This window comes from Sabethes cyaneus, chromosome 1, assembly GCF_943734655.1.
Source record: "Sabethes cyaneus chromosome 1, idSabCyanKW18_F2, whole genome shotgun sequence".
Classification (NCBI taxonomy): domain Eukaryota; kingdom Metazoa; phylum Arthropoda; class Insecta; order Diptera; family Culicidae; genus Sabethes; species Sabethes cyaneus.
The window spans coordinates 157,328,487-157,355,907 of record NC_071353.1 but is presented as its reverse complement, the minus strand read 5'-3'; the positions used below and the strand labels follow the sequence as shown (position 1 = coordinate 157,355,907).

General features: G+C 42.4%; 2 protein-coding genes across 4 annotated transcripts; one reads left to right on the top strand and one right to left on the bottom strand.

Moving 5' to 3' along the window:
- Positions 1-201: 201 nt before the first annotated feature.
- On the top strand, positions 202-8,679 carry LOC128735968 (lysoplasmalogenase-like protein TMEM86A). Of its 3 annotated transcripts, none has more exons than XR_008412013.1 (5): positions 202-751; positions 6,899-7,068; positions 7,126-7,432; positions 7,491-7,930; positions 7,994-8,679. XR_008412013.1 is itself a non-coding variant. In XM_053830460.1 (5 exons), exons 1-4 carry the CDS (start codon positions 725-727, stop codon positions 7,749-7,751), a joined length of 765 nt encoding a protein of 254 aa, XP_053686435.1. In that variant the 5' UTR covers positions 202-724; the 3' UTR covers positions 7,752-7,776; positions 7,844-8,679. The 3 variants fall into 3 exon arrangements, 2 of the variants coding, with proteins under 2 accessions (XP_053686435.1, XP_053686428.1); XM_053830460.1 differs by having other exon boundaries at positions 7,491-7,776; positions 7,844-8,679; XM_053830453.1 differs by having other exon boundaries at positions 7,491-8,679.
- LOC128735955 (protein deltex) lies at positions 8,485-25,444 on the bottom strand. Its single transcript, XM_053830439.1, has 4 exons — positions 18,087-25,444; positions 17,818-18,026; positions 9,529-9,671; positions 8,485-9,463 (listed from the first exon to the last, which is right to left on the bottom strand). The coding sequence occupies exons 1-4, from the start codon at positions 19,396-19,398 to the stop codon at positions 9,163-9,165; spliced, it is 1,965 nt and encodes a 654-aa protein (XP_053686414.1). The 5' UTR covers positions 19,399-25,444; the 3' UTR covers positions 8,485-9,162.
- Between the last annotated feature and the right edge of the window lie 1,977 nt (positions 25,445-27,421).

The following is a 27,421-nucleotide window of genomic DNA, read 5'->3' as shown; positions in this document are numbered from 1 at the left end:
ATTGTTTTTCAGCATATTCATTTAACTTTAATAATATTTTTTTGGTTTTGTATAACATGCGTGAACCTCTCTAACGTACACATCACATTCGGTTTCAGACACGTTGCGGCTCGGCCGGCGCGCCGGTCGCTTTTGCTTTGCAAAATTGACCGGCGTTGTTCAGTTTTCCCTCTGACTTTGACCCAAGTGAACACGGGGAGTGCAACGAACGATCGTGGGAGTACACACCACAGGCACAGCACCGGCACAAGTGCATATCATAGTAGCCGGCTTTTCTGACACTCAGTCCAGTTCGTGTGCAGCTATTGGTCAATTGCAACGCACGCGATAAACGCGTTCGCTATCATCATTTTGCCTACCAGATCAGTGTTCTGCTTGATCGAACAACGTAATAAAGTAGTTTCGTTGACGTGCGATCAACATCATTCTGTTTTTTCTGTTTGATGTTCGAATCAGAGAACCGGAATTAGAACATTTCGGTCTACTGTGCGCGGTGTTTTTTGTGTCTTACGGTCCGGTTGGGACGCAATAAAAAAGCGTCTTTTTATTGGTGCGAAAAAAAACATCCGAGTGGAGCAAATAAACACGTGAAATTACAAAGATTCGAGGTTATACCCCTAAAGGCTAAAGAGACGACTGTGGATTGATCGCAAAACTAAGCCCCCCTTTTTGAAGCACCTAATCTAGGCTGCAGGAAAGAGTGAATGCTGTTGAGCTGATAATCATGGAGCGTGCTAATATTAGAACAATCGTAAGTTGATCTATTAATTTCTGGAGATAATTCACGAAGTGAGAGAAGCGAAAAGGCCAAAAATTTCAAGCAATCCTAAGAGTTGCTGAGGCTACATATAGGTAGTTATCGCATAGCCAGCGAACGGTGTGATTTGTTGATTGGAATTATCATTTCTTTATCAAATAGCTAACCGTGAGCTGATCAAAGGTAAACTCTCGCTAGTTGCTGATAAAGAAAAAAAAATATTCAAAACATTTGTGTTTAATTAAAGCTCGGATTAGTCTTTAAATCGTTTGCCAAAAAAAAATATAGATTGATAAGATTTTAGGAGGCAGCAAAATATTCCACCTAGTTCTGGTGAACTAGCCAGAACCAAGATCTGACGAAAGCAAGTATGTTTTTTGGTAAAGGCGTTTTTTTCGCATTTTAAGAGCAAACAATTTGGTAATGATGACTCTAGAATAGTTAGTCGATTCCAAGTACGAACAGCTCTAACAAAAAAAATACAAACTACCGCGTAAAGACGTCTTTACTGTGCTAGGTAAAAAACAGTCGTTAATGCATCATCATCATCTCGATCATTGCTTTCCATCTAATTTAACTGAGAACTAGTTTGTAATCCTACAGTAGCCAACTCAGGATTAATGTTGGATTTCGATAGTCACTGCTGCGAAGTAATCGTTTTTGATGATTCAGCTGGCCATTTCAAAAGTATAGTTTACAAAATTTATCATACCAAGAAAAATAATACTGGACATGTAATAGAACTCTTGTAAGTGCATCGCGGATTAGCTAGACACGTATTTTGCCAGTACATTGCCTCAGATTAGTGTGATTTTGTTATAATTGTACTTTTTAGTTGCGCATTTGCCTTCCGTTATGCACACCCTCGAAACAATATTCCTCCCCCTGCGCATCCTTCTACTTTAGTCACCATAATTTGGATGAATAAGCATACTCAAACATCTACCGCAGCTCAATTCGTTCAATCGAATCGTACATTGCCTTGAAATCAAACAGATCAAATAGATGAGTCGCTCGCTTTGGTTCAGTTTCCGACATTCGTTCGGGATCTTTTCCAGCAGCCTTCCAATTTTTAGCTCACCTATCACTTTTTGGCAGCCTATCGTGGTAACTTCACAGCTTGTTCTTAGCTTGAAATGCTCATCATGTTCCTGTTTTGCTTCATCTATTCTTCACTATCTGACTGTACGCCCAGTACAGTCGAACCTCACTGTTTCGTCGATGAAATCAGTTGCAGCCCTCAAAGGCATTCCATTCCGGTGAGGGCTTACAACTTGCTTTCTCAGACATTTCTTTCTCGTCGCGATAGTTCATCCTCGCTTGCTGAAGTTCTTTCCGTAAGTGGCAATGGTTTCTGTAGTGACATCCCTCGTCGTCGAACTTCAGTCTCAGAGTTGAACCAGGAACCAGTTGCTGTTGCAACTAGCAACGTGGAACCTTATCCAGCTTGCTTTCCACGAACGATAATGGTGGCTGACAGGTACAACTTTCTGAAGGGCAGTGTTCAGTTTTGACATTTAATGCAGGAGCGGTAATTCCCTTTCGGCTGGTCTGCGCAAACCAGTGGTTGGAGAATTCGCGAAAAAGTGATCATTTGAATCGATGAACATCCCTCATGAACATACACTATTCGCCTGCCTCGCCGATAATGCACGCATCAGCTTTGAATTTTATCACGAACAGAACCTCAATGTAAACATCAGAATTCGTTCAAAAATTGAATATTGAACATTGAATGTGTTCGATTTATCGGATACTAGCTGACCCGACAAACTTCGTATTGCCACAAATTAACCTGTGTTGTACATAAATCATGAATCTCGGATGATCTTTGTCACAATCTCGAGTTTTGCAAGCCCCCCAGTGGGCGGCGCTTCCGACGGCGGGTCACCGGCAACACTCGCGACCGTCTCGTCCTGATTGATCTAGTGTTACTATAGATAGTTTTTGTGGTCTTGCGTCTTGTATTGACTAATGCTTTATTGAAGAGTCTCGAATTTCTCGAGTTCGATTAGTTTTTGAGTTTCGCAAAAATTTCTGTTTTATTTGTATGAGAGTCCATATCCCCCTACCACAGGGGTGAGAGGTCTCTAACTATCGTAAAATAAATTCAAGACTCCAAAATCTCCCACATGCCAAATTTGGTTCCATTTGCTTGATTAGTTCTCAAGTTATAAGGAAATTTGAATTTCATTTGTATAGGAGCTCCCCTCTTAAAAGGGGAAGGGGTCGTAATTCACCATAGAAAAAATTTCTGCCATCTAAAACTCCCACATGCCAAATTTGGTTCCATTTGATTGATTAGTTCTCGAGATAAGAGGAAATTTGCATTTCATTTGTATGGAAGCCCACTCTCTTAAAGGGGAGATGGGCCATAACTCGCTTTCTAAAGAAGAGAGGGGTCTCAATTCACCATAGAATAAAATCTTGCGTCCAAAACCACTTACATGTCAAATTTGGTTCCATTTGCTTGATTAGTTCTCGAGTTATGAGGAAACTTGTTTTTCATTTGTATAGGAAACCATCCCCCCTCCTCTTAAAGTGGGGAAATCCATAGAAAATATACCATAGAAAACATTCTTGCCTACAAAGCACCCACATGATAAATTGGGTTCCATTTGCTTGATTAGTTCTAGAGTTATGAGGAAATTTGTATTTCGTTTGTATGAGAGCCCCCCCTCTTAAAACGGTAAGGGGTCCTAATTCATCATAGAAAAAATGATTGCCTTCAAAAACACCCACATGCCAAATATGGTTCCATTTGCTTGATTAGTTCTCGAATTATGAGGAAATTTGTATTTCATTTGTGTAGAAGCACCCCCTCTTAAAGTTGGGAGTGGTCCTAATCCACCATAGAAAATATTTTTGCCTCCAGATACCTCCACTTGCCAAATTTGGTTCTATTTGCTTGATTAGTTCTCGAGTTATGAGGAAATTTGAATTTCATTTGTATAGGAGCCCCCCTCCTAAGGTGGGTAGGGGTCCCAATTCATCAAAGAAAAAATTTTTGTCTCCAAAAACACCCACGTGCCAAATTTGGTTCCATTTGCTTGATTAGTTCTCGAGTTATGAGGAAATTTGTATGGAAGCCCCCCCCTTTTAAAGAGGAGAGGAGTTATAATTCCCCTTATAAAGAGGGGAGGGGTCTCAATTTACCATAGAATAAATTCTTGTCACCGAAAACACCCACATGCCAAATTTTGTTCTATTTGCTTGATTAGTTGTCGAGTTATGCAGAAATTTGTGTTTCATTTGTATGGGAGCCCCCCCTCTTAGTGGGGGGAGGGGTTTCTAACCATCACTAAAACCTTTCCTGGCCCCAAAAAACCTCTACATGCATTGGTTCAGTAGTTTTCGATTCTATAAGGAACATACGGACAGACAGACAGACAGAAATCCTTCTTTATAGGTATAGAAGATAGAATGCCCGGGAACGCCGGAAAGTATTCAAAATAATATTACCACGAAAAGGGAATAGTTTAAAGTAGTGTTAGTGGCTTTACAAGCAGCAGAAGATGGTAAATCGCACTTTTGAGTTGCTCACGATATTCGTATATTCAGCGATGCCACAAAGCGTGGCTGTTTTATCATGATAAAAACCGTTTGCCGATGCTCGGCGTATCTATTCATTTTGCGAGTTTTCCAACCTCTGGCGCAAACTAAACAATGTTTACATTTTTCCTCTCAACCGGCAAACAACCGTAGTGGCTTCCATAGTAACCGCAATAACCGCTCCTGCATTGAATGTCAAAACCGAACTGTGCCCTTCAGAAAGTTGTACCCATCAGCCGCTATTGTCGCTCGTGGAAAGCTGGATACGCGTATATACCACCAAAAAGCATCCGACTGTAGTTTGCCGACTTTTGCCAAATGTAGGTTGGTAATCGCCCCTAACAGTGTCTGTTGTCATTGATTCATATACCTTTGTTACTCTTCGCTTTCAGCTTGTACTCCGCCAAACGTCGTCGCAAAGGCTCTTATGTCCTCCATGAGCATGGTCTATCGGTATAGGGGGTTTGTACATTCTCAGGTTCGTACGGCGGCTTATGCCCTTAAATCGCAGTGATTTGCGGAGGGCAAAGTAGGCTTGAAAGCTTGAGTGCTTGAATACGCAGCAGGATCTCCTTAGGCGACATCCATTTAGTACGTCACGCAAATTTTGACTAAAATCAACCCCCCCTCCCCCCCTTGTCACATTTCGTCACACATTCGTGACCCCCCCTGAGAAAGTACGTCACGTCACGGCAATCCCCCCCCCCCCTTCACAACAAAAAATTAAATATTCATTCCAACCTTTTTATTTAAAGCTATCAAATGAATTTCAGCAAATAAAAAAAAGGAAAATTTTCGAGCTTATAAGTCATCGATTCACGGATTTTGAAGATGATCTTTAATTGCTGCAATCGGATATGCTTCAGAAGTCGCTGATGTGCCGTCGATTAATGTTTAGCGCATATCTACGCCCTTTACATTCATCCACTCAAATTCGTCTGATCTAGTTGAAAGAATCAGGACTTCCAGCTGACGTCTTGCAGCAACACGCCTTGGAAGAACTTTTCTGAGGGACTTTGTCATTTTGTGTATTTCTTCAATCGTGTAATCATTCAACACTACCTTAGATGCGAAATTTAATTCGCAAGTGGCTTAAACCTTATCCTTCAGAGAGCTTTTGAGTGAGGGGCAGTATAAATTATACCGAAAAACCTTAAAAGCAGCCGTGGAACTTCGGTATGAGTTTTTGTTCATCGATTGAGTTCAGCACGAATATCAAGGGAAAACATTGCCGTGGGTCTCTGGTAGCATCCCGTAACCCTTCAGGAGTTTGTGCGACTGCTATTTGCGGTTGCAAAAATCTTTTAGGCAGGACGGTACTCAAGCAGCTCTTCAGCGGTGTACTGCATATTCTGTAAAGCCTTAATGGAGAGTTCATACTACATAGAATAAATGAGTCCTGTTCACACATATATGTTCAAAAAAGTGTTCATTCAAAAAATTTAACTATTTGTTTTAAAATCTATCAGTACGTTAATTTTATAGAAGCCTTCAATAGTTGTATCTTCAAATGAAGGCTAAATTATAATTTCCAGAATAAATTTTCCATTTGATTTTTTTTTTCATGTGACGTCACATAACTTCATACCCCCCCCCTCCCCCCTACGTCACAAATCGTCACGATTAGGTCAACCCCCCCTCCCCCCTATAAGCGTGACGTACTTTATGGATGCCCCCTTATTTGTGTTGATGTCCGCGGCTAACAGCGATCCCACATACACGAACTCATCTACCACTTCTGGTTCGTCGCCGTCTACGATTACCGTCCACGAAAAAGGCACGTTTGTCTCGTTTGAGCCTCTGTCATTCATGTATGTAGTCTTCGACGGGTTTATTTTAAGCCCAATCCTCCTAGTCTTCGCTTTGAGTGTAACGCAGAGACCTGGCATGGCAAATTTTCTGGCTTTAATGTCAAAGGCACCTGCGTAGCCAAGAAGTTTGCTACCTTTACTGAATAAAATCATACCTCACGCTTCGATATCTGCTCGTCAGATCACCTCAAGAACAATGTTGAAAATAAGGCAGGATAAGTTGTCAGCAGTATCCTCACCGTGTCTCGGAAATACTCCATTCTATGCACTGCAACAGCCTCTCCCAGCCGAGTTTCGAAAATGCAACCGACCTCGATATCAACTGCGAATCAAAATTTTAACATTTATCTTCTATTATTTTTATTTGATTTTTTTTGTCTAATCTATGAAGAACACTGAATTATAACCAAAATAGCTTTTAACTGAAAATAATTGTGACCCCCTCCCCCTACCCAAGGAACATTTCTGGCTACGCCCGTGGCAGGTATGTACTGAGTCAGTACTACTGACTCTCTTCAACGAGAAGAAATGCAGGTTATAGCAACTGCGGCAGAGAACGCAGCAACCGATGATCAGTGGTATAAGGTTCGGTTGTCCTAGATACAAGTAAACAAGTGATAAATTATTGATTTGCAAGTAACAATCACTTTTCATATGTTGACGTTTCTAATTTTATTGAAATTATTTACTAATAAAAAATTGAAATGTTAAGTATAAAACACTAAAACCCTCCCCTTCAAAATCTGGTAACTAATGTTTCACACTTTCTCCTTTACAGGTGCAAACCGCTGGATCACGGATGCTCCTGTTTTTCATCACAGTGATCCTGTATTTTTTGCTCATCAGCCAAACGGAACGCCAGACGGCGTCCTCTACCATCCTGAAATGCTTACCAATCGTTAGTCTGTGGATTTTCGTCCTTCTAACAGGGTTCGAATTGAAGAGAAGGTATGTACCTGCATAATTTAAAACGAAACAAAATCATGATTTCCCTTTTGTTGTTAGTCACCGCTACAAGCAGCTAATCCTGGCCGGGCTGGTCTTCTCCTGCGCGGGTGATTTGCTGCTAAACTATGACCTATTCGAAGCCGGAATGGCTGCCTTCGGAGTGGCGCAGATATTCTACATATCAGCCTTCGGATTTAGGCCACTGCGGCCGTGGCTCGGGCTGCCCCTGTACGGGCTTGGCGTGGCCGCCGTAGTACTGATGTTCGATCAGCTTCCGCTGATCATCAAAATTTGTCTTCCAATCTACGGCATCCTGCTGCTGACCATGTGCTGGCGATCGTGGGCCAGAATCGATTGCGTTAAGGTGGGAGACAAAACTTGGTCGTTTTTTGATCAGCATTTAAGAATTTTGACCATTTCAGAACATCCTCCGGATGACGTGCGGAATCGGTAGTGCACTGTTTGTTATTTCAGACAGTATTATCGCTTTCGACAAGTTCTACACGCCGCTGAGCAATGCCCAGACTGCCATCATGGTGACCTACTATGCGGCCCAGTTCGGAATCGCACTCAGTGTGGTCGAGCAGTCGCTCGACTCGACCAAGACCACCGCCAAAAAAACAACTGCCAACCCCAGCGCCAAGCGACGCTCAAATGGTACGAAACCGAAGAAACAGGCATAAGCACACATCTTCGTTCGTCTATTGGGTAAATCATACTATATACTGATACAAAATCATCATCACACCAACATACACCTACACACATGGAACAGATCCGATGTGGTACAAAACCGCAGCAACAATTTCGCTTCACCTGTGAGAGAGTGTGGGTTCGATTCAACATCGCCAACAGAGTCAACGTAACAACCATATTGTTCCTTTCATATCTACAAAACGACATTCTCTTTTTCCGTTTATTCTAGATGAAACTTGCAGTAAACAGTAATAATAGTTAGCTGGAGCAGTTAGGATTGTTAGGAAAACCCGAAAAAAACCCGTTTTAATCATACGTAGTCTGTGATTCTATATCTTCCCTCGAAAACTTTAACGGATCAATCAGCCAGTGGCACGAAAAGATACCTAGCGCGGCGGGAATTGAAAATTAAGCAAACAATTCCGAAATATGTACCTCCTTAGAAAACAAAAAAAAACAAAAAGGTGACCGACAGACCCCCACGAGATAACATAATCATCATCCAACCTTGGGTGTCCCCCTCATATGGGGGGCGTCCTAAACGTAGACCATGAGACTGTGACCGCTGTTAGGTGTTTAGAAAGTTTTACTACCGAAAAATATAGTTTGATTGTTCCTTCGAAAAAACAAAGATGGACTCCATTGCGATGACTTTCCGTTAGTTAGGCTTAGGGGAAAATTCTCAGAAATTAATTCTAGGTCTATATTCGGTTACTAAAAAATTTATTTTTTTTTACAAGAGAAAAATAATAAAACGATAAAATTTGGAATGCGCGTACACGCGCTAAAACTCTGAAGGAACATAAACACTACGCACGTTAAACTTATCAAGCTAGGTGTTGTAAATGCCGCAGGCATTCTACGGGTCTTTGTACATCTGGAATGGGAATTAAAACGCGGGTAAAGTACAAGTCTTACCGGACTAAAAATAAATTGGAAGAAAGATGATTTCTTTGAACTATCATAAACTTATCTAACTATACGAGCTGCTCACTTCGTTTGTTCTACTAATTGATTAGCACGTTGTTGGAAGCGAAAATGATCATAACCTCTTAGAGATTCATTTCTGGCGCTCAACAATTTTCCTAAAATTACGCTGAACTCGGTATATTGGCACTTGCTAGTTTCTTCTAGTTGTTTCGTTTTTTTTTCTTTTGCTTTCGCTTCTAAGTGAGTTTTGTTATAAAATCTGATACATGCAAACAGGATTAAAATATTGTGCGATTCTCACCAACTATCAAGGAAGACGATTGTTGCTTCTAAAATCGCGGAAGACTTCACTTCACTAACAGTCAATCATTCTCAACAAAAATCCAGTGCCAGCTGCCACACCACTAAACTACAGTCTTATCGCTTATCGCGTTCGCAGTCAGTCAGTTTCACTCGGATCGGATGGGATCAATCCGTCACTCCGAGATGCACCAGCTGCTGCATGCAGCGCTGCATGTACTGCGGATCGGGAAACATCGAGTACTGCGTCTTGTGTTCGACGCTGTTCCACAGCACCACGTCCTCCCGGCCGGTGGTGGCCGAACGGCCGATCGAGAACAGCAGCCGCCGATCGAAGGCGATCTTCAGATAGCGTAGGATCTTCCGCCCGAGCAGCCCATCCGGCAGGTAGCACGTCCGGGGGAATCCGACGGCGAAGAAGGCCCGGCCCGGGTGCGGATGCTCCGTGGTTTGAATGCCCGACGCGATGCTGCGAGGAGGAAAATTAATGGTTTTGTTCAAAATACAACGGGAAGGTGTGTTGTAGCTACTTACTTGTACGTAATCTGGATCGTATTTTGGCCCTCGTGGCCCGGTAGACTGCGTGGGATTACAATCCAGGACATCGTTCCCGGAGGCTGATCGCCGATCTTTTCCCCATAGACCGACATGCAGATCGGGCACTCGATGTAAAGTGTCTGAAAGTAAGAAATTTTGCTTTTAAATATTTGAATTTACGGTCATTCGCAGATTTCTTCAAATTGACAGATCTTCAAGACTTCAAGAGCTAAATTGAAGTAACAAAAAAAAACGAAGAATTGAACCTAAACTATTAAATTCTGGTAGGTATTTTTATTTTGATGATTCTGATTTTATCGTCAAACGTCGAAAAATTGGTTGATAGCATGAAGCAGTAAAAATGTCAAACAGAAGTTAACATAGATTGTCCAGTGAAAACAAGCTTTGCGGATCAAGAGCACCTCCAGAGTGAGTCGTTAGACGTTAGCCATCAATTATTGTTTCATCAATTCTTCTTGCCTAAGCTGGAGAGAATGAGTAAAAGTTCCCAGACATTCTTCCTGGTCCAACGACACAGTAAACGGCATCAAAATACCTGCAACCAAAGCAAGAATCAACGTGACTCTTCTTGCCACCGAATCAGAGGGATCAATCCAACGGTTGATGGGTACAATAATGCCCAAAAAACAAACTTTACGGATCAGTTCAGAACTATCCTGATCTAGATGACTTTGTCCCTTTGTGCTATCGGACTGGCGAACAAACCTTAGACCAGCAAATTCGAATGAACTTTGGGTCGACGATCACTACCATGTCAGCCAATTTACATGACGCGTGATACTGGAGAGATTGCTGCTGGACTCTGTGCGCCATTCGTGGGGATTCCTCAGTAGCACGGTACTATTGACAAAAGGTGCCCAAGAACTCTAACTGCTCGACGAACTGAGCAGAGAGCCGTTGGCCGTTAACGCGGACAAGGAATCGGAATCAACATGGATATCGACGGTTAAGAGTCCAGAATTGACGATGTAGTCAACCTATATCTTCAAGACTTCCACCTTTATTCTATATATTTCGAACGAATCTTTATTTCGTTCGACTTGTTACGAACGAGTTGTTTTGCCCATTTCATTTTGCTGGCAGAATGAAGAATACTATCCACTTTCGTTCAAAATAGTAATCCGTTCGAAATACAGAATAGGGGTATTCGTCTATTAGGATTGTACTGTTGCTTGCCAGGGTGGATCAATCGCTCCCAGGCTCCTCCCATATGTGACCATAGAGGTGGGTTGAAGTTGGGTTCGTTAAGTGTGAATTGAGGTAAACTCGTTTGTCAGATGCTATGGTCGAGCTGATGGATAACACTCGTGGGCCTCCAAAATGCTCACTGCTGTAGCATCCTGCTATTTATAGCCATGAAGCCATTCGCGATGTTCCTGTAGATTTAATCAATGCTGAAGTATTCACCGTAAATCCCGACATGGTCTCATTAGCTGCCAAACAACTAATACGATCGTTTGCTCCTGGTCCTGACGATCTACCCGCAATTTTAATATCTGTCGTTGTGTAGATTTTTTAGCTCAGCCTTCATGCGATATATTTAACCGCTCATTTCAACAAGCCAGATTCCCTCGTGTCTGGAAGCAGTCGTTCATGACACCGGTGTTCAAACGTGGTGATCTTCATAACGTCGAAAATTATCGAGGGATTACGAGTCTTTCAGCCGTTTCAAAATTGTTTGACATTATAGTGCATAAACAACTGCTCAATGCCGCAAAAAATTACATATCCTCTGTTCAACATGGTTTTATGCCCAAACGGTCTGTCACTACAAATTTATTGAAGTTTGCGACGAAGGTAATACATAGCATGGAGGAAAAAGCGCAAGTGGATGTAATTTATACTGACTTGAAGGCAGCTTTCGACAAAATAGACCACAAAATACTGCTACACAAACTATCCCGTCTTGGTATTTCAACGCAACTGATAGCTTGGTTAGAATCCTGCCTTACGGAACGCGAACTAAGGGCCAAGGTTGATGGTTACGTATCGCAACCTTTCTCGAACAGCTCCGGAGTTCCACAAGAGGACTGTTGGTGCCTACAAAACTCGCTAATATCATTTGCGAATTGGTGTCACACAAACAAACTGATTATCAGTGTTGGAAAATGCCAAGTGATCACGTTTCATCGTACGGTCCAGTCAATATTTTTCGACTACCACATCAACGGTGTTGCTTTGGCTAGAGTTACTAAAGTAACTGATTTAGGAATTCTCCTAGATACAAAAATGTCATTCGATCCGCATTGTTCAACAATCATATCCAAGGCTACGGCTACAGTTGGGGTTTGTTGCCAAGGTAGCGAAGGACTTTTCGGACCCGTATTGCTGGAAGTCATTGTATTGTGCACTTGTTCGTCCAGTTTTAGAAAATGCGTCTGTCGTATGGCATCCTTACCAACTCACATGGTGCCTTAGGACTGAGCGAGTTCAGAAACGGTTTATACGTCTGGCGCTGAGAAACTTGCCTTGGCGTGATCCTGATAACTTGCCACCGTATCCTGATAGATGCCGGCTTTTGGACCTTGATACTCTGAAATAACGACGAAAAATTCAACAAGCACTGTTTATAGCCAAGTTACTTAATAGTGAAATAGATGCCCCTGAACTACGCTCAATTTTGAACTTTCGCATACAAAGCAGATTTCTTCGAAATACGACGCTACTGCAACCAAATTTCCATCGTACGTTGTTTGAATACAATGAACCGATTTCAGCATGCATTCGCGCTTTCACGGCAGTTGAAGAATACTTTGAGTTTAACGAACCGAGTAGGAATTTTATGAATAGAATTAGTCCGTTAATAATTAGTCGTAGATATTAGCCAATTTTATTCATTAAGACATCATTGTCAGATGGAAAATTTTAAATAAACAGCAAATTGTAGTATTTGCCTTAAATGTGTAATGTGTGTTAATGACCCATTAGTTGGGTAGTTGCAGGTGACGTGTAACTGCCACAGAGGGAGTGTCGGTTGACAGCTTCCCGCGTAAATGGAATGAGTGAGTGAGTTGGTGTTAGATGGTGAACCCCAAGACTTCACATTGGCGATTTACTGCCATATCAAACCTTTCATCACTGACGAACTGACATGACACTTAGAAGAAAATCCTTTAAAAACCATCGTCCTACACATTTTGATTGCACACTAGCACCCTCTGTTATGCATGTCGCGGAGTAGCCTGCATTTGCAGGGTTTTATGCTGTAGAGCTATTACATTTGTATGATTTTATACTGAAAATTCTAAATAATACTCGCGCGCCGCGGTGTGGCCATGTTGCGAAACATGCTTTTTTGAAAAATGAGTGGTTTTTGATTGGACGATGGAATTAACGCGAGTGTCTCGTCTGTTTGTCTGTGCTTTCATTATAAAAATTTGAAGACTGTACCAACAACGTAAATAATCTATAATGGACCTGATATAATATCATATATTGAATGGTTCATTTTATGCAGGGGGAGGATGTGGCATCCTGCTATTTACAGCAAATTATAGGATTTGCCTTGAATATGTAATGTGTGTTAATGACCGATTATTTTGGTAGCTGCAGGTAGCGTGTAACTGGCACAGAGTCTCAATACAGGGGTTTGAGGCAGTGGGGGCCTTTAACCCATTTCCTCCCAGCGTTGCGAAAACGCAACGCACCCCTCTCTCGATTCTAGAGAAAGCGAGATTTGAGCTTTCAACTTAGACCCTAAGAAACAAAGGAAGCTTGGGAAAAAATCTAATCGGCCTGTTTATACTCGCAGCTTAGATGTTGCATATAACAAAATTACAGCCGTGTAAACATAATAGGTCCTGCTAATTTTCATTCAGCTCAAACTAGTAACTTTGCCCTCGGATGGCAAAGGAGAAACCGGTGAAAACGGGAACATCAATGACAGTATTTCTGGACTCGAATATAATGTTCTAAGCTCGCTGGAATGATAAAGCTATGTAAAAAATGTATACAAACATCCCGCCGAACATTCGACATTTCCCGCCGAAACATTCGTTGCCGCTCCGTGGTAAACTTTCTTGTTCTTCCGTTTCGTCGCTATTGAAGTGTTCATCGAAGAACTGCTCAAACTTGCCGTGTTTTTTTACCTTGCAAAACTGCTCATTATACATAAGACGTGTTGCCTTTATTTTGTAATTCACATTTTCTCTTCTGTTGTCAAGATGGCGTCAAATTGGGATCAGCAACCAATCAAATATATGCCAGCACATAATCACCAAACACAAATCATTCTTACGCCGACTTAGCGCTGGCACTGAAGGTGACTAAAGTGAATGTGAAGCACGTTATTAAAGGCATAGACAGCTCCGTCTCGGCCCGACCTTCTACTGACGCGAGGATAACGCAGCCTAACGACGGCGGCGGGGGCTCCTCCGGCTCCGCTAATGGACAGCATTCTACCGACACATTCGTAATTATTGAGGAACATGGTACTCCGACCCCAAGTCGCAAGCAAGATGTCCTAGTCTTCTATCAAAACGCCGGTGGAATGAATTCAGATATTGAAGACTACCGACTAGTATCGTATCGGATTGCTGCAATGATATCATTGTCATTTGCGAAACGTGGCTTAACTTTCAGACGATTTCCAGGCAAGACTTTGGATCCGATTGCGAAGTTTTCCGTTGTGATCGGAACCCTAACAACAGCCACAAATCCACTGGCGGTGGTGTTCTGATAGCTGTTCGACGTGGATTGAAAGCAAGAGCAACTGAGAAGGACTCATGGAACTGTATAGCAGGTTTGGACGGCCATCAAGCTGAGTGATCGCTTCCTCTTTTTGTGTGTCTTATACATCCCACCTGATCGTGCCCCGGACAACGATCTGATTGACGCTCACTGCCACTCTGCCACTGCGCTCACTCAGTTATGAGGGACGCTACGCCGCTCGATGAGATAGTTATTTTGAGCGACTTCAATTTGCCAGATTTCCTCTACCCTGATTTAGTTAGACCTCTGCTTCATCCCATTCGTCTCAGCGGCTCCATGTCTGTTAATCAAGAGAGTTCCACGCCATCCTCCTCTGATCGTCTGCATAGAAGATAAACTCCTTCAGGACTTCGATGAATGTCCAGCTGCTATCTCATGTAATTTCCGTAAAGCTGACCAACAAAGCATCAATGATTTGTTGTCTAGTATTGACTGGGCAAACACACTAGATTCCGACGACGTCGAAGCCGATGTGCAGACCTTCACTCATGTCCGTAATTCCGTGGAATTACGTAAACCAGCAACGCAAAGAGTCTGGGTTCCCATTATTAATGGAATACAAAGGGGAAGTTGCTGCCACTCCTCAGGATACATGCCGTTTCTTTTCCAATAAATTTCTGAGTGTTTTCACCAATGAGGTATTGAGCGCGGACCGTGTTGCCCTAGCTGCCAACAACGTTCCAATATATGGCCAAACACTGGCTGCCATCGACATCAATGTCGAGATGATTTCGAAGGCTGTGACCGTGCTCAAGTTGTCCTTCAATCCTGGACCCGATGGAGTACCTTCCGTATTCCTGAATAGTCGCATAGACTGCTTGCTGACACCGTTGCTTCGTTTATTTCAAATGTCCATTTCCAGTGGGATTTTCCCATCGTGTTGGAAATTTCCACATATATTCGCTGTACACAAAAAAAGGAAGTAAACGAGATGTAGACTACTATCGAGGTATCACATCGTTGAGCGCAGTCTCGAAACTATTCGAGCCGGTGGTCATGGAACCTCTGCTTTCCCACTGTAAGCAATATCTAAGTGCTGATCAACATGGCTCCATACCTCAAGGAAGCCATCTAGGTCCTCTGATTTTTCTGCTTTATTTCAAACACGTTAATTTGGTCATTAAGGGTCCACGACTATCGTATGCAGATGATCGGAAAATATGTACATCCGGATCCGCTCGACTGACCACTATCACTTTCTTCAAAATCAACTCGAGGCCTTTGCCACTAGGTGCGACGTGAACTGTATGATAGTGAATCCGGAGAAGTGTTCAGCAATCACATTTTCCCATAAGATAGATCCGATCCTGTTTCGTTATACGCTCGAAGGCACAGTAATTGAACGTGTTTCGCATATTAAAGACTTGGGCGTTATCTTAGATTCGCAGTTAACGTACAAGCATCATATCTCGTAGGTTGTCGCTAAAGCCTAAAGGCTTTATCTTTAGGATCGCGAAAAAATTTTCTGACATATACTGCCTCAAATCGCTATACCGTTCGCTGGTGCGGTCTGTTTGGAATCCTAACTACAACAACAGCGCTGAAAGAATCGAGTCCGTTCAGCGTCGATTTCTTAGATTCGCTTTGCGAAAATTGCCATGGAGAAACCCGTTCCGTCTTCCCAGCTATGAAAGCCGCTGTCAACTGATCGATCTAGAACCTCCCCGTGTTCGTCGGGCTAGCTCCAGAGCACTGTTTATCGTGGATAGCTTACAAGGGAGAATTGACTGCCCCGCGCTGCTGGGGCAGATTAACATTAATTGTCAACCACGAGCGTTGCGGAACAATGCAATGTTGAGATTGCCACCTCGTCGCACTAACTACAGTATGAACGGCGCTATCGGCGGTCTGCAGCGGGCCTTTAATCAAGTATCGTCGTTATTCGACTTTCATCTGCCACGACGGATAGCACAGGGTAGATTCACTCGCTTTTTTCGGGAGAGGTAAACCTCGAAGAAGATACAGTTATTTTAAGATCTGTTTGTATACGTTTGATATTTTTATGTTAACCTGACAATCATTGGGGCCAAATCGAGCCTGTTGATTAATAATAATAATAATAATAATAATAAAGAATAAAGTGTTCGCGAAACATCTGGCTACTACTGGGGAGCTAGGATTAGGACGAAGCCAAAAAAAAGCAGCGAAAAGAGTCGCCAACTTTTCCGAACGTAATTCTAATCTTTCCACTCCATCAAAGATATCGGAAACAAATTGAGAATGTCACTAACAGCAGTGCAAAGACAAAGAAGCGTCAAGAGTTTTACACCGAAAATCACAGAAAAAGGAAAGGTTCAAGTTGAGTTGAAGCCAAAAAAAGTGGTTGTATTGCCAAAAAAATATTTGGTTTGCTAAACAGCGAAATTTTCATGACAACCTGGCACTGTCACACATCCAAGATATTTATGCAAAAGATTGTTTAGAAAACGCGCTGTTTTTTAAGTTACACAGATGCTTAGTGCTGTTTTGTTTAAAGTTTGCTTCCTGCCACTATCGGAAAATGGCTCAGGAAGTGTGAGCCATAGCCAAGAAGAAAAATTCTTCAACGCCCACTTTAAACTCGCTGGAGCTGCGTTCAACCTTAAAAAAATGTTAGAGAATTTATAGAATAACATAATCAGTATGCATTTAGTCATGTTTAGCCAACGTTTGGTTATTTTATCCTTTATGACATCCGAGCTTCTTTTCGTTTCATGTTGATTTTATTTTAATAATTAAATTGTGTCGGTTTGGTTTGCAATTTTTTCAATTTGGTATTCCAATTTCATATTTGAGTTTTTTTTCTAAACTTATGAAGAGGAAACACTAAGATTAAAAAACTTCAAGGTATCACTCTAAGGTAAAGAAACAGGCCAGTTTTGACGTTAATCTCGGACTGCGGACAACATGGACGTTAAATTTGTTAAGGGACTAGATCGAATAATTCAATATGATGGATTGAAAAGATCAGAATTACCTAGATAGATTTGATTTGAATTGAAATGCAACGAAATATTATTAATGTGGCCAAATCAGGCTCGACAGTTGTCATTTGTTTTTTTTTTTGTATCACTTATTTCTTTGTCAAATTGTTCTCAGGCACTGCCACGTCCAATATTAAAGGTGAATTTGACATTGTCAATCCATTGCCATTGCCAGCATATGACACGCTGTTGAACATTGTTCAAATCTCAAAATATATGTATTTTTAATCTTTTGTTTGTTAACCGATCCATATTTTAGTGTTTAATTTATGTAGGTATTTTGTAAATTCTGCTATTAGAGGAAAATGTTGAATTTAAATGGTCAAAACTCGAAAACTACTTCGATCCGTCAACGAATCTGCATTAAAAACTCATAATAGTTGTATTTCCAATCTTTTCCATTTAGGTGTTGTAAATCTAATCCATCCATGTAAATCTTATAACGTAAAACCAAATGGGTTGTAAATAAGATCCTGAATTCCGTTTTGCAGGAAATTTTGGCATTTAAATAGATTGTACTGTACTTAACAGAGCCTTGATAACATAAACAAACGCGAATTCGAATAATATAACCTATTAACTACTCACTCACCTTCTGGTTGTCCTTTTTCTGCGCCAGTATCAACTCGTTCAGGCAGTTCAGATGCATCAGATGCTGGCAGCGGGACAGTGAAACCGTCGGGTTGAGATTGTTGTGTCGCAGCTCCTCCATGCACATCGGGCAGGGCTGGGCGTGCGGCCACTGCGGTGGTTCCACCACCCGTACGAAGCGTGATATCATGTCACTGGCCGGATCAACACCTAAAATTGACGGAAAAATTAAATTATCGGATTTAAAATGCTATGTAATCGGAAACCCACCGACAATGGCTCCGGGAATGTTCGGTTGCGACGGCGAAGTGAACACGTCATCGCTGCCCATCGAGCAGTTCAGCAGATCGGATACCGATCCGAGATTGTTGCTGCGGCGGCTGTTGCTGTCCTTGCTTTCGTGACTCAGATACGTCGACACGGTGTCGACGCTCGGTCTCCGTCCGGAATTGATGCTGGACGAGTCGGTTTCGATCAGCGACTCGCCGCGGCTGCGCGATTTGCTACGCTGCCGCTGGAAGGCCATCGTACTACGTCCCTTGGCCGGGTGGCTACGCAGCGATTGCTGGTGGGTGCCGGGCTGAAAGTGCTGTTGTTGCTGTTGATGTTGCTGCTGCTGTTGCAGCAGCAGCTGCTGTTGATGATGGTGATGATGATGTGGATGAGGATGTTGAATCGATCCAGACTGGCCTCCACCGGTTGCCGAATGCTCCGGTGCACCTAGCGGTTGCTGTTGATGGTGGTGGTGATGCTGATGCTTGGTTCCGAATATGTTTAGATTGTGTAGGATCTGACGAGCTAGATTCGTTGGCGTTACCGGTGGTATGTCCAACTGTTTGGCAGCTTTTAGGGTCTTTGTGGGTCGCTTTTGTTGGATGGCAGCAGCAGCGGGGCTGCACAAAACTGGTTGCGATTTGGATTTGACCTGAAGCGTCGGAGGATGAGGAGACTGCGATTGCATTGTGGGTGAAATTGTACAAGCAGTTGGCGACGGTGCCATGACCAAGTGAGAGGGTTTCGGTGGAAGACTTGGCACGCTACTACAGGCCGGAATCGGGCTGATTACCTGTTGGTTTGGCACTTTAACTAACGGATAGGGAGCTTGCTGTATCCGCCGGATGCTACGCAGTGGCCCATTCTGGTGCCGAATTTGGGTGAGATTCAGAAAGTTAATCGTGTACGGCAGATTGAGGTGTGTTTTTGTGAGATCGATAGTTTGGTCACCTCTGGCCCAGGCTTCTTCGATCACGCACTGGACCTCCATGGTGTAGCTGTGCCAATCGTTGCCCGATGATCCACACCACTCCCATTTGGTTCCTTTCCCTGCCGGAGAGCTCGGCTTGTAGAAGTGTCGGCGAACGTTGGTTACGGCGAATTCCTGGTCTTCGCAGCACTGTGTCATCGTTCGCACATTCACGTAGAATTGTTCCAGCGCGGGATCGGCATCGCTCAGTAGGACACGCGTCAGCTTTTTCCCGTGCGCTCGCTCCAACTGCTGGGATACGGCCGGACTGTACGGTAGCCATTTTCCGCCTCGAGACTCAAACTCCCATACCACCACGGCATGACCAGAGCCCGTCATACCCTCAACCTACTTAAATCGCTAGCACTGAGATCGCAACGATCGATCGATCGACTATCCAATTAGATTTTTGGCGTACGACTCGCACACGTTCCTACTCGCTTCTTATTACCTACTGCTTGCTTTCCTTTCAGGTGGCCAGTTTGCCCAATTCTGGCAGCGCTCGCGCAGCACAGGATGTTCGATATTAGAATTGATCTCTACTTTTGAAGATCATCGAGTTCATTCAACTGCCTGCAATCAACTGGCCGAACGGAAAACAGCAGAAGAGTACAAAACGAGAGCACTTATAAACGCGATTATCACCGCGGGCAATTAAAACGCTCAAACCACCATTTAATAACTACTCGTCTTCCGTAAATAGGCTGCCATTGCCACTACTGGTACTGGTTGATAACACCATATTTAAGCCACTTTGCGCAACGAAAAATCACTGGCCAAGCCTTGCACGATATTCCCGCACGATCGACTATCACATTTTGAACACAAAATTTGCCATTTTCAATCGATCAACCACGGAAAAATGGCTCCAATCTGCGCCCAGGAATCAGCAAAAGCGCATCTACCCTACTTCTAATTGACTACACTCTTCTCCGAAACCACTGGCACTGGCACTGGCACTGACACACTGGCATATGAGGCACTTGATGGTGGCAGTGGCAGTCAATCCAGTCCAGTTCAGTTCAGCCAGCCAGCCAGCTAGTCAGCTCAGTGGCAGAGCGAGCGAGTGGAAAAAAATCAAGATGGCGAGATTTATTTCTCATATGCTCCGGCTCCCAACCCATACCACAGCCCTTCACTTCCCATCGAACAACTCGCACTCGCAGCAGGCCTTGGCGGCGATGTGCTGTTATGCTTTCATGCTTTCGGTCTCGTCTCGCATTCGTCGTTCGTTGTTGGTGCCTTGCCTGCTATGCTACGGTGAGGTGAGGGCTGACGGTTTCAATCACGTCTCACCTCACCAAACCCATAAAAAAAGGAAACGAAAAATGCGATTTTCATTCATTCATTCATTCGCTCGCTCGCTTGTTTTGTTCGAACCAAACACATTCATACCCGAAACGGGTCCGTTTCAATGCTACTGCATCTCCTCTCTAACACAAACGTAGCAGCGATTTTTAAATGGACACAATTTCCCTTATGCGCTATGCCATGCAATGCACACGAACACGTGTGCGCAGCGCGCATCTCCCTCGGGGCGATTATGCTTCTCGTTCGAGCGACGAGAGACCAGCCCAGCATCAGCAGCAGCATCATCATGGCAACAGCAACGGTGCACTGCGCGCATTTATGTGCACCTGCGGCCGACGACGACGAGCCAGCCAGTCCAGTCAGTCAAGTGCGGTTGCTGTACTGTAATGTAATGTTGTTTGCTTGCTTTTATCCTGTTACTTCGTGAACAGGAACAAAGGATGCGCTGCGCAGAGAAAGATCGCGTCGTTATTGTGCGTGTATTATATGCTGGTTGGTTATAGCTTTGCTCGGATGACAAATAATGATGGGGTGTACGAACTTGATTTTTTTTGTGCAAATCGCTATGCGACGATGCGATGCTTGCTTCGGTCGTCTCGTTCGTCGCCAACTTCGTCCAGGCTGCAGCCTGGGCTGGGGTGCGTTTGGTAGTAGCGCAAGCGCTTAATAAGGATTTTGGATCAGAAATATTGACCAATGTTATTTCTAAGTAGTTTTTACCGGAAAATTGTTGAAATTTTACAATTTATGAAATACTTTTTATTTCCCGGAGATGGTTAAATTAATTTGTAAACTTTAATTAGGACATCGTAGTCAATCATTTTGAATTTATTTCTTAATCCAAGATTTAATTTATTAGTTATAAACGTTTAAGTAACAATAGCCAGTTTTTTTTTAAAAACGGTTCCCGGTTTCAATAAACTAAAACTGAAACTGATACTTCACTGAAAACTACCCTTAAACCTCCTGCTTCATAAAATTTAGAAACTTTTCAATATCAAATCGCCTTGAAATAAGTGTTTCTCAAGGCGTAGGACGACGTCTTTCAGGAAGGTAGCTGATATGAGGGGTAATTCCAAAAAATCTTTCTCGAAAAGTGGTCAGGTTTTGAACGCTAATAGCTTTGTGGTTTCCCGATCGATTTTCAATATTCTTACACCAATCGATTGGAAAATCTTCTAAAAATTGCCCTAAATGAAGAAAAGTATGGATTCTTGATGTTGAACTATTGAAAAATTGAAAATAATGAACCTATGTTTTACCAGAATTCTCGCGATTGGTCGTGATTGGTTGTTGGAAATGACGTCATCAAAGTAGAAATGCGTTTTCACGCATCGGCCTTTAATTCAGTCAATTTTTAATAGATTTCCAACATATTTACACCAATTGATCGGAAAATCGATTTGGAAAATATTGAAAATATAGAAAGCTATTGATTGTCAATGCGCGTCATTGAAAAATTGAATTATTTTCATATTTTTGCCTTCCCCCCACGTCAGTGCTTCCCTAGCACGGATGACAGAAATATATACGATATGAGCTATGTGTTAAGCTTCTTTATGATTGTATTTAATTTACGCCCTATAGAATCCGATCGAAAATTGTTGAGCTTCAGCTGTTGCTGCTTCCCCGGATAAGGCAACGAAGCGGATAATTCACCAAGCGAGACGCCAACAAACCGAAGAATCCATCGACTCATCCGCCAGTGAACGATATGGTTTTGGCTGCTATGCCTTTTACCGCGCATCGTCAGTCGGTCAGCGGCTTTCGCTGGCGACACATCGGCAAGCAGCTAGCTTGTGACACATCGGACAGGCAGCTTTCGAGTCACATCCGTAGCATAATTTTAAAGGTTGTATTTGAAACATTGTTTGCCTTACGGTGCACATCGTCGTCAGTTGGTCGTGTTCATCGGCTGCTGAGGATAGGAAAGTATGCTGAGCGTGATGAAGCTGGAGCACTCGTCTCGCTGCTGTGATGGAATATCTGGCTGCTAAAGTTCTGGAATTGGCGGGAAATATGCTGCTCGAGACAACAAAACGACTAGAATTATGCCACGTCCCACGTCACTTGCTGTTGGCCACCTGGACTGGTATTTCATCGTGACTCATGACCACACACGAACGGCTTCGTCGATCGAGTAAACTGCTGAGGCTCCGTAGCAACAAGCCGTGCCTGGTTTGCGGTTATCGGTACTCCAATTTACCGAAAAGAGAAGGATAATCAAACAATCGGTCCTTTTAAGGATCACACAACGATTGAAGAGTTTATTACATTTTCTTGCTCAGTTAATACCATATTAACACAGGCAACGAGGGAAGCGTTGAACTTTTCGCCGTTGCGGACGACCAACAAATGACGGGAATAAGTTTTCTGGTCGTGGGCGTCGGGCTTGTAAATGCTTTATTATCAGTATTCTTCTTTTGTAAACTGCAAAAAAGTTTTGCGCAAATTTTTCAGCTTTTTGAAAACTCGCGCGTACCGTCAACCCACGGGCGTAGCCAGAAATGTTCCTTTGACAAGAAAAAAAAACTGATATAGCATAACCGCAAGGAGTTTATTCAGAAAATGGGGAATTATTTTCAGTTAAAAGCCATTTTGGTTGAAATTGAACGTTCTTCATCAGACAAAAAAATCAAATTGATATAATAGATTAAAAATTTTGGCCTCCCAGCCGGCATTAAGGTACGTTGTAAGTTCGAATCGCGGCTGGGAGAGGCTGTTATAGTCCATACAACTGAATCTCTTCGAGACGCAGCGAGGGCGCTGCAAAACAACTTTTCCTGTATGTTTTTCAACAGCGCTCTTAAGGTGATCAGACGATCAGATATCGAAATGAGAGGTTTGAGGTCAGTAAAGGTAGCAAACTTCTTGGTTAAGCTGGTAATTTTGCCAGTTGGTTACGCAGGTGACTTGGAGTCAGAAACTTTGCCACGACGAAGACCATCTGTGCTAGACTGAAAGCGGAGCCTGGGAGGATTGGGCTTAAAATCAACGCGTTGAAAAATAAATACATGATTGGCAGAGGCCAGGGATGGAAAAAAATCGCTTCTAGCGATCAAGATCATAGGAGCAATCAGATTTAGATTCATTGACATCACTACTGGTAAGCGACAAACACTTTGTTACGATCAGTACAGATTATGACGAACCTCATATCAGATCATGTTCATTGCATGATTGCGTTGAGAAATATAACAGATACAGAAGATTGGTCGTGTGCATCGTATGAATCGCAATACAAACAACATGTGTGACCTTTTTTATCGCAGCTAGGTGAAATGTAACACTATGATCGACTGCTGAGACTGTTTAGAAAACAAAATCTTGTGATCAACGCTGAAGATTCACTGTTTGTCATGATCTGTACGGATCGTGATCTGTGCGTGTCGCGATAACTCACAAATTTGATCAAAATCACTGATCTTCCATCCCTGAGGCTTAAATGGTCGCTGGTAAGTTGGACCGAGTCAAGTGACAAAATTGTTATTTCGAGAAAAACGCGTTCAATGTTTGCTGTATGGTTTTTAGCTATCAAATTTTCGAAATTATCTCAACTTTTGCTGTTTGCAATATTTATGTAGTCTGATTAGAGTAAAATGTTGCTTAGAAAATTCTTGATCGTTTGCTGTCGTTAACCCTCGAACGGGCAACATCGTAAAAACGATGCGATCGAGCAAATGATTATTTTATCATGAAAGTACACTCAAAAGAAGCTCGAGTGTTGATTTTCATCGGAAAATATTTATCTCGAGGACCGCTAGGTATGGAATAGACCAAATTCTCTTTTTAGTTTTTCATGCCTAACGCTCTACCCAAATATTTTTCCAGTTCAAATATATCACAAAATTAAAAAAAAGCATGTAAATTACTCATAGGAAAAATTTGAGATCAAACATTTAGTTCTAGATGTCCTTTTTCTTGAAACGTAAAAAAGGGAATATTTGCTCCATAATTTTTTTTCGAAATTTTTCGGAATTCTTGTTTATGAACGATGATAACTTTTGAACGCATGGTCAGAATGTTGTGATATTAGTTAATACTGCCCAGATGAGACGAACGTGGCTTTTTCGCCGACGGTAATCGTTGACGGCGACGAATCAGAAGTAGTAGATAAGCTTGTGTATGTGGGGTAAGGAAATAAGGAGATAAGGAAATAAGGAGATCAAGGACAACGAGCCTACTTTGCCCTTCGCCCAACGCTGCGATTAAGAGGCATAAGCCACCTCACGAACCTGACAATGTACAAACCCCCTGTTAGACCGAAAGACCATGCTGAACCATGAGGACTTACGCGCCTTTGCGGACGACATTTGACGGAGTACAAGCTGAAAGCGAAGAGTAGCGGAGATGCAGAATCAAGGGCAACAGTCACTGCTTGGGAATGGGAAGATTACCAACGCACATTTGGCGAAAGTCGGTAAACTACAGCGAACCGGACACGTCGTAAAGAAAACGGTTCTGTATAACAACCCCACCGACACCGGCACGACTCAACGTGCGAGAAGACTCGTCCAGGTCTAAAGCACCTTTTTTTATTTTTTAAGTATAAAACCGCGACATCGGCGATGCCTGGGAAATGGGCAACGAGTAACCCAAGATCGAATTGAATGGAGTTTAAAACAGCACGAACCACCCCGGCTCTAAGTTGACGACGCCGACGGGGATCGTATTTAATCAGCCCCGTACATTTTCCTGTGCTCTAAACAACAGCTGGCTGTGAAATTTCAAGCTTGAAAGTGTATAACAAAGTTTATTCTGGGGGGGGGGGGGTTTGGACCTCGAAAACCCCCCCTTCCGTCGCTACGCCCATGCGTCTACCGATTACCAGAGGAAAAGCACTATTCAACGTAGAAACAGATCATGAAAATTTATTTACTGTTTGGTTTAGTGTGACTTCGATTCGTTGCAATAAAATTGATTCTATCAATTCATGGATATAACTTCAAAATCGGTTGAGGATTGAGGGTATCCAGCTTTTTACAAGCCATAATGGCGGACGGGTTCGTAATATTTGAACAGCATTTTTGACATTTCCCTAATACATCGCACGTTTTCTTTCCGTACATTCCTTTAGTTTTACCGTGAACGCGAGGAAAGAAAACGTGCGATGTATTAGGGAATTGACAAAAATGCTGTTCAAATATTACGAACACGTCCGCCATTATGGCTCGTAAAAAGCTGGATACAATATTACTACTTTGATAAACTTTGCTTATGTTAGTTGTATACATGAAGAATCGTATTATTACATACATGGAAACATCCTACTATCGCTACAGAGACTTACGTAGTCCTACGTCCCCTATGCGGTCGTGTCTTGCGCACAACCCCTCTGATTTTTTCATAAAATTTCTTCCAACAAGGTGTAATAAAATTTATTGCTTTTATCTGCCAATCCAGCTTTTTACGAACCAAAATGGCGGACGTTTTCGTAATATTTGAACAGCATTTTTGACATTTCCCTAATACATAGCACGTTTTCTTTCCGCGTGTTCACGGTGAAACTAAAGGAATGTACGGAAAGAAAACGTGCGATGTATCCAGCTTTTTACGAGCCATAATGGCGGACGGCGTTCGTCATATTTGAGCAGCATTTTTGACATTTCCCTAGTACATCGCACGTTTTCTTTCCGTGCATTCCTTTAGTTTTACCGTGAACGCGCGGAAAGCAAACGTGCGATGTATTAGGGAAATGTCAAAAATGCTGTTCAAATATTACGAACACGTCCGCCATTATGGCTTGTAAAAAGCTGGATTAGGGAAATGTTAAAAATGCTGTGCAATTATTACGAACACGTCCGCCATTATGGCTCTTAAAAAGCTGGATAGAGGTTTTCCGTCAGATCATACCCCTCGTTTTCTTTTTGTTTTTCTCGAAAGTATTGCTGATTGCAAGGAAAATTGTACCATCCAAAGTGCGATATGACTCATAAAAATGCTATTTTATTTTAAATCGTTTCGGTATCTTCGGCGCACTTTTTCGTTACATTCCAAGCAATAAGTGCGCCGAAGAGACCGAAACGATTTAGGCTAAAATAGCAATTTTAAGAGCGATTTCGCATTTATTGATTGAACAATTTTTCTTGCAATTAGCAATACTTCCACACACTTAAACAGTTCGGTAAATTAACAGCTGAACGTTCGGTAAAAATATCGATCGTGCATATCGACGTTTACTGATCTTTAGTAACGTTTGGTAACATAAAAAGTTTTACCGAACGTTCAGCTGTTTAGATTTCGGTAAAATTTTACCGAATTCGGTGCTTTTTTCTAAGTGTGCAATACGAGTGGCAATGGTGCAAAAATATATTATTTTCGTTGACTCTAGAATTTACTAAGATTTTTTAAACAAGGCAAATTGCAAGAATGTTGAATTTTTTCACCAAATCACGAATGTTGAGTTTTAAAAAATTCGTTTCGGCAGCACTGTTTTTCTGGTAGCATTGCACTAGAGTGACTATATACAGAGTGGCGACAATGTCAAAATTGGAATGATAATTATCTGTCAGTGTCATTCCAATCGAGCAGACAACCTATCCAACGCGTATGCAGGAAAGAGAAGGAAAAACCTAGGATAAACCGCATTGCATACATTTGGGATGACTTGGCGCCACTCTGTATATAGTCACTCTACATTGCACAACAGATTTTGACATATGTCGACCAACATTTGAAAAGGGCGGATAAGCCAACTGTCAAACAGAACGAGTGAGAGTTATTTTTTGCTGGAGCAGCATAGGAAAATGAACTCGTTCTGTTTGACAGTTGGCTTATCCGCCCCTTTCAAATGTTGGTCGACATATGTGTATCAGCGATTGAGTGAAAAGGACAAACCGAATGAAGGCTTTATTAAAGGAAGTTTTATATGGGTATCATTCAAGGGTAAGTCGCTTAGAACATTGTTGCAGGCTCAATTTAGGGAGCAGCTTACCTCATTGATTACAATTGCGGTACATTCATTTCACAGGTCATGGCACGCTGTGGCCCACCTTTTTGACATTTAAATTTTAAAATGTTAGAAATTGGCAGCCCTGCCATTGTTTGTTAT

Bases quoted from the DNA above. Each gene is read 5' to 3' on its own strand.
- LOC128735968 (XM_053830460.1), top strand. From the start codon at position 725: ATGGAGCGTGCTAATATTAGAACAATC. The intron at 752-6,898 runs GTAAGTTGATCT...TCTCCTTTACAG, and splicing joins GTGCTAATATTAGAACAATC to GTGCAAACCGCTGGATCACG. The intron at 7,433-7,490 runs GTGGGAGACAAA...TGACCATTTCAG, and splicing joins CCAGAATCGATTGCGTTAAG to AACATCCTCCGGATGACGTG.
- LOC128735955 (XM_053830439.1), bottom strand. From the start codon at position 19,398: ATGACGGGCTCTGGTCATGCCGTGGTGGTATGGGAGTTTGAGTCTCGA. The intron at 18,027-18,086 runs GTGGGTTTCCGA...CGTCAATTTTAG, and splicing joins CATTCCCGGAGCCATTGTCG to GTGTTGATCCGGCCAGTGAC. The intron at 9,464-9,528 runs GTAAGTAGCTAC...TCCTCCTCGCAG, and splicing joins ACGATCCAGATTACGTACAA to CATCGCGTCGGGCATTCAAA.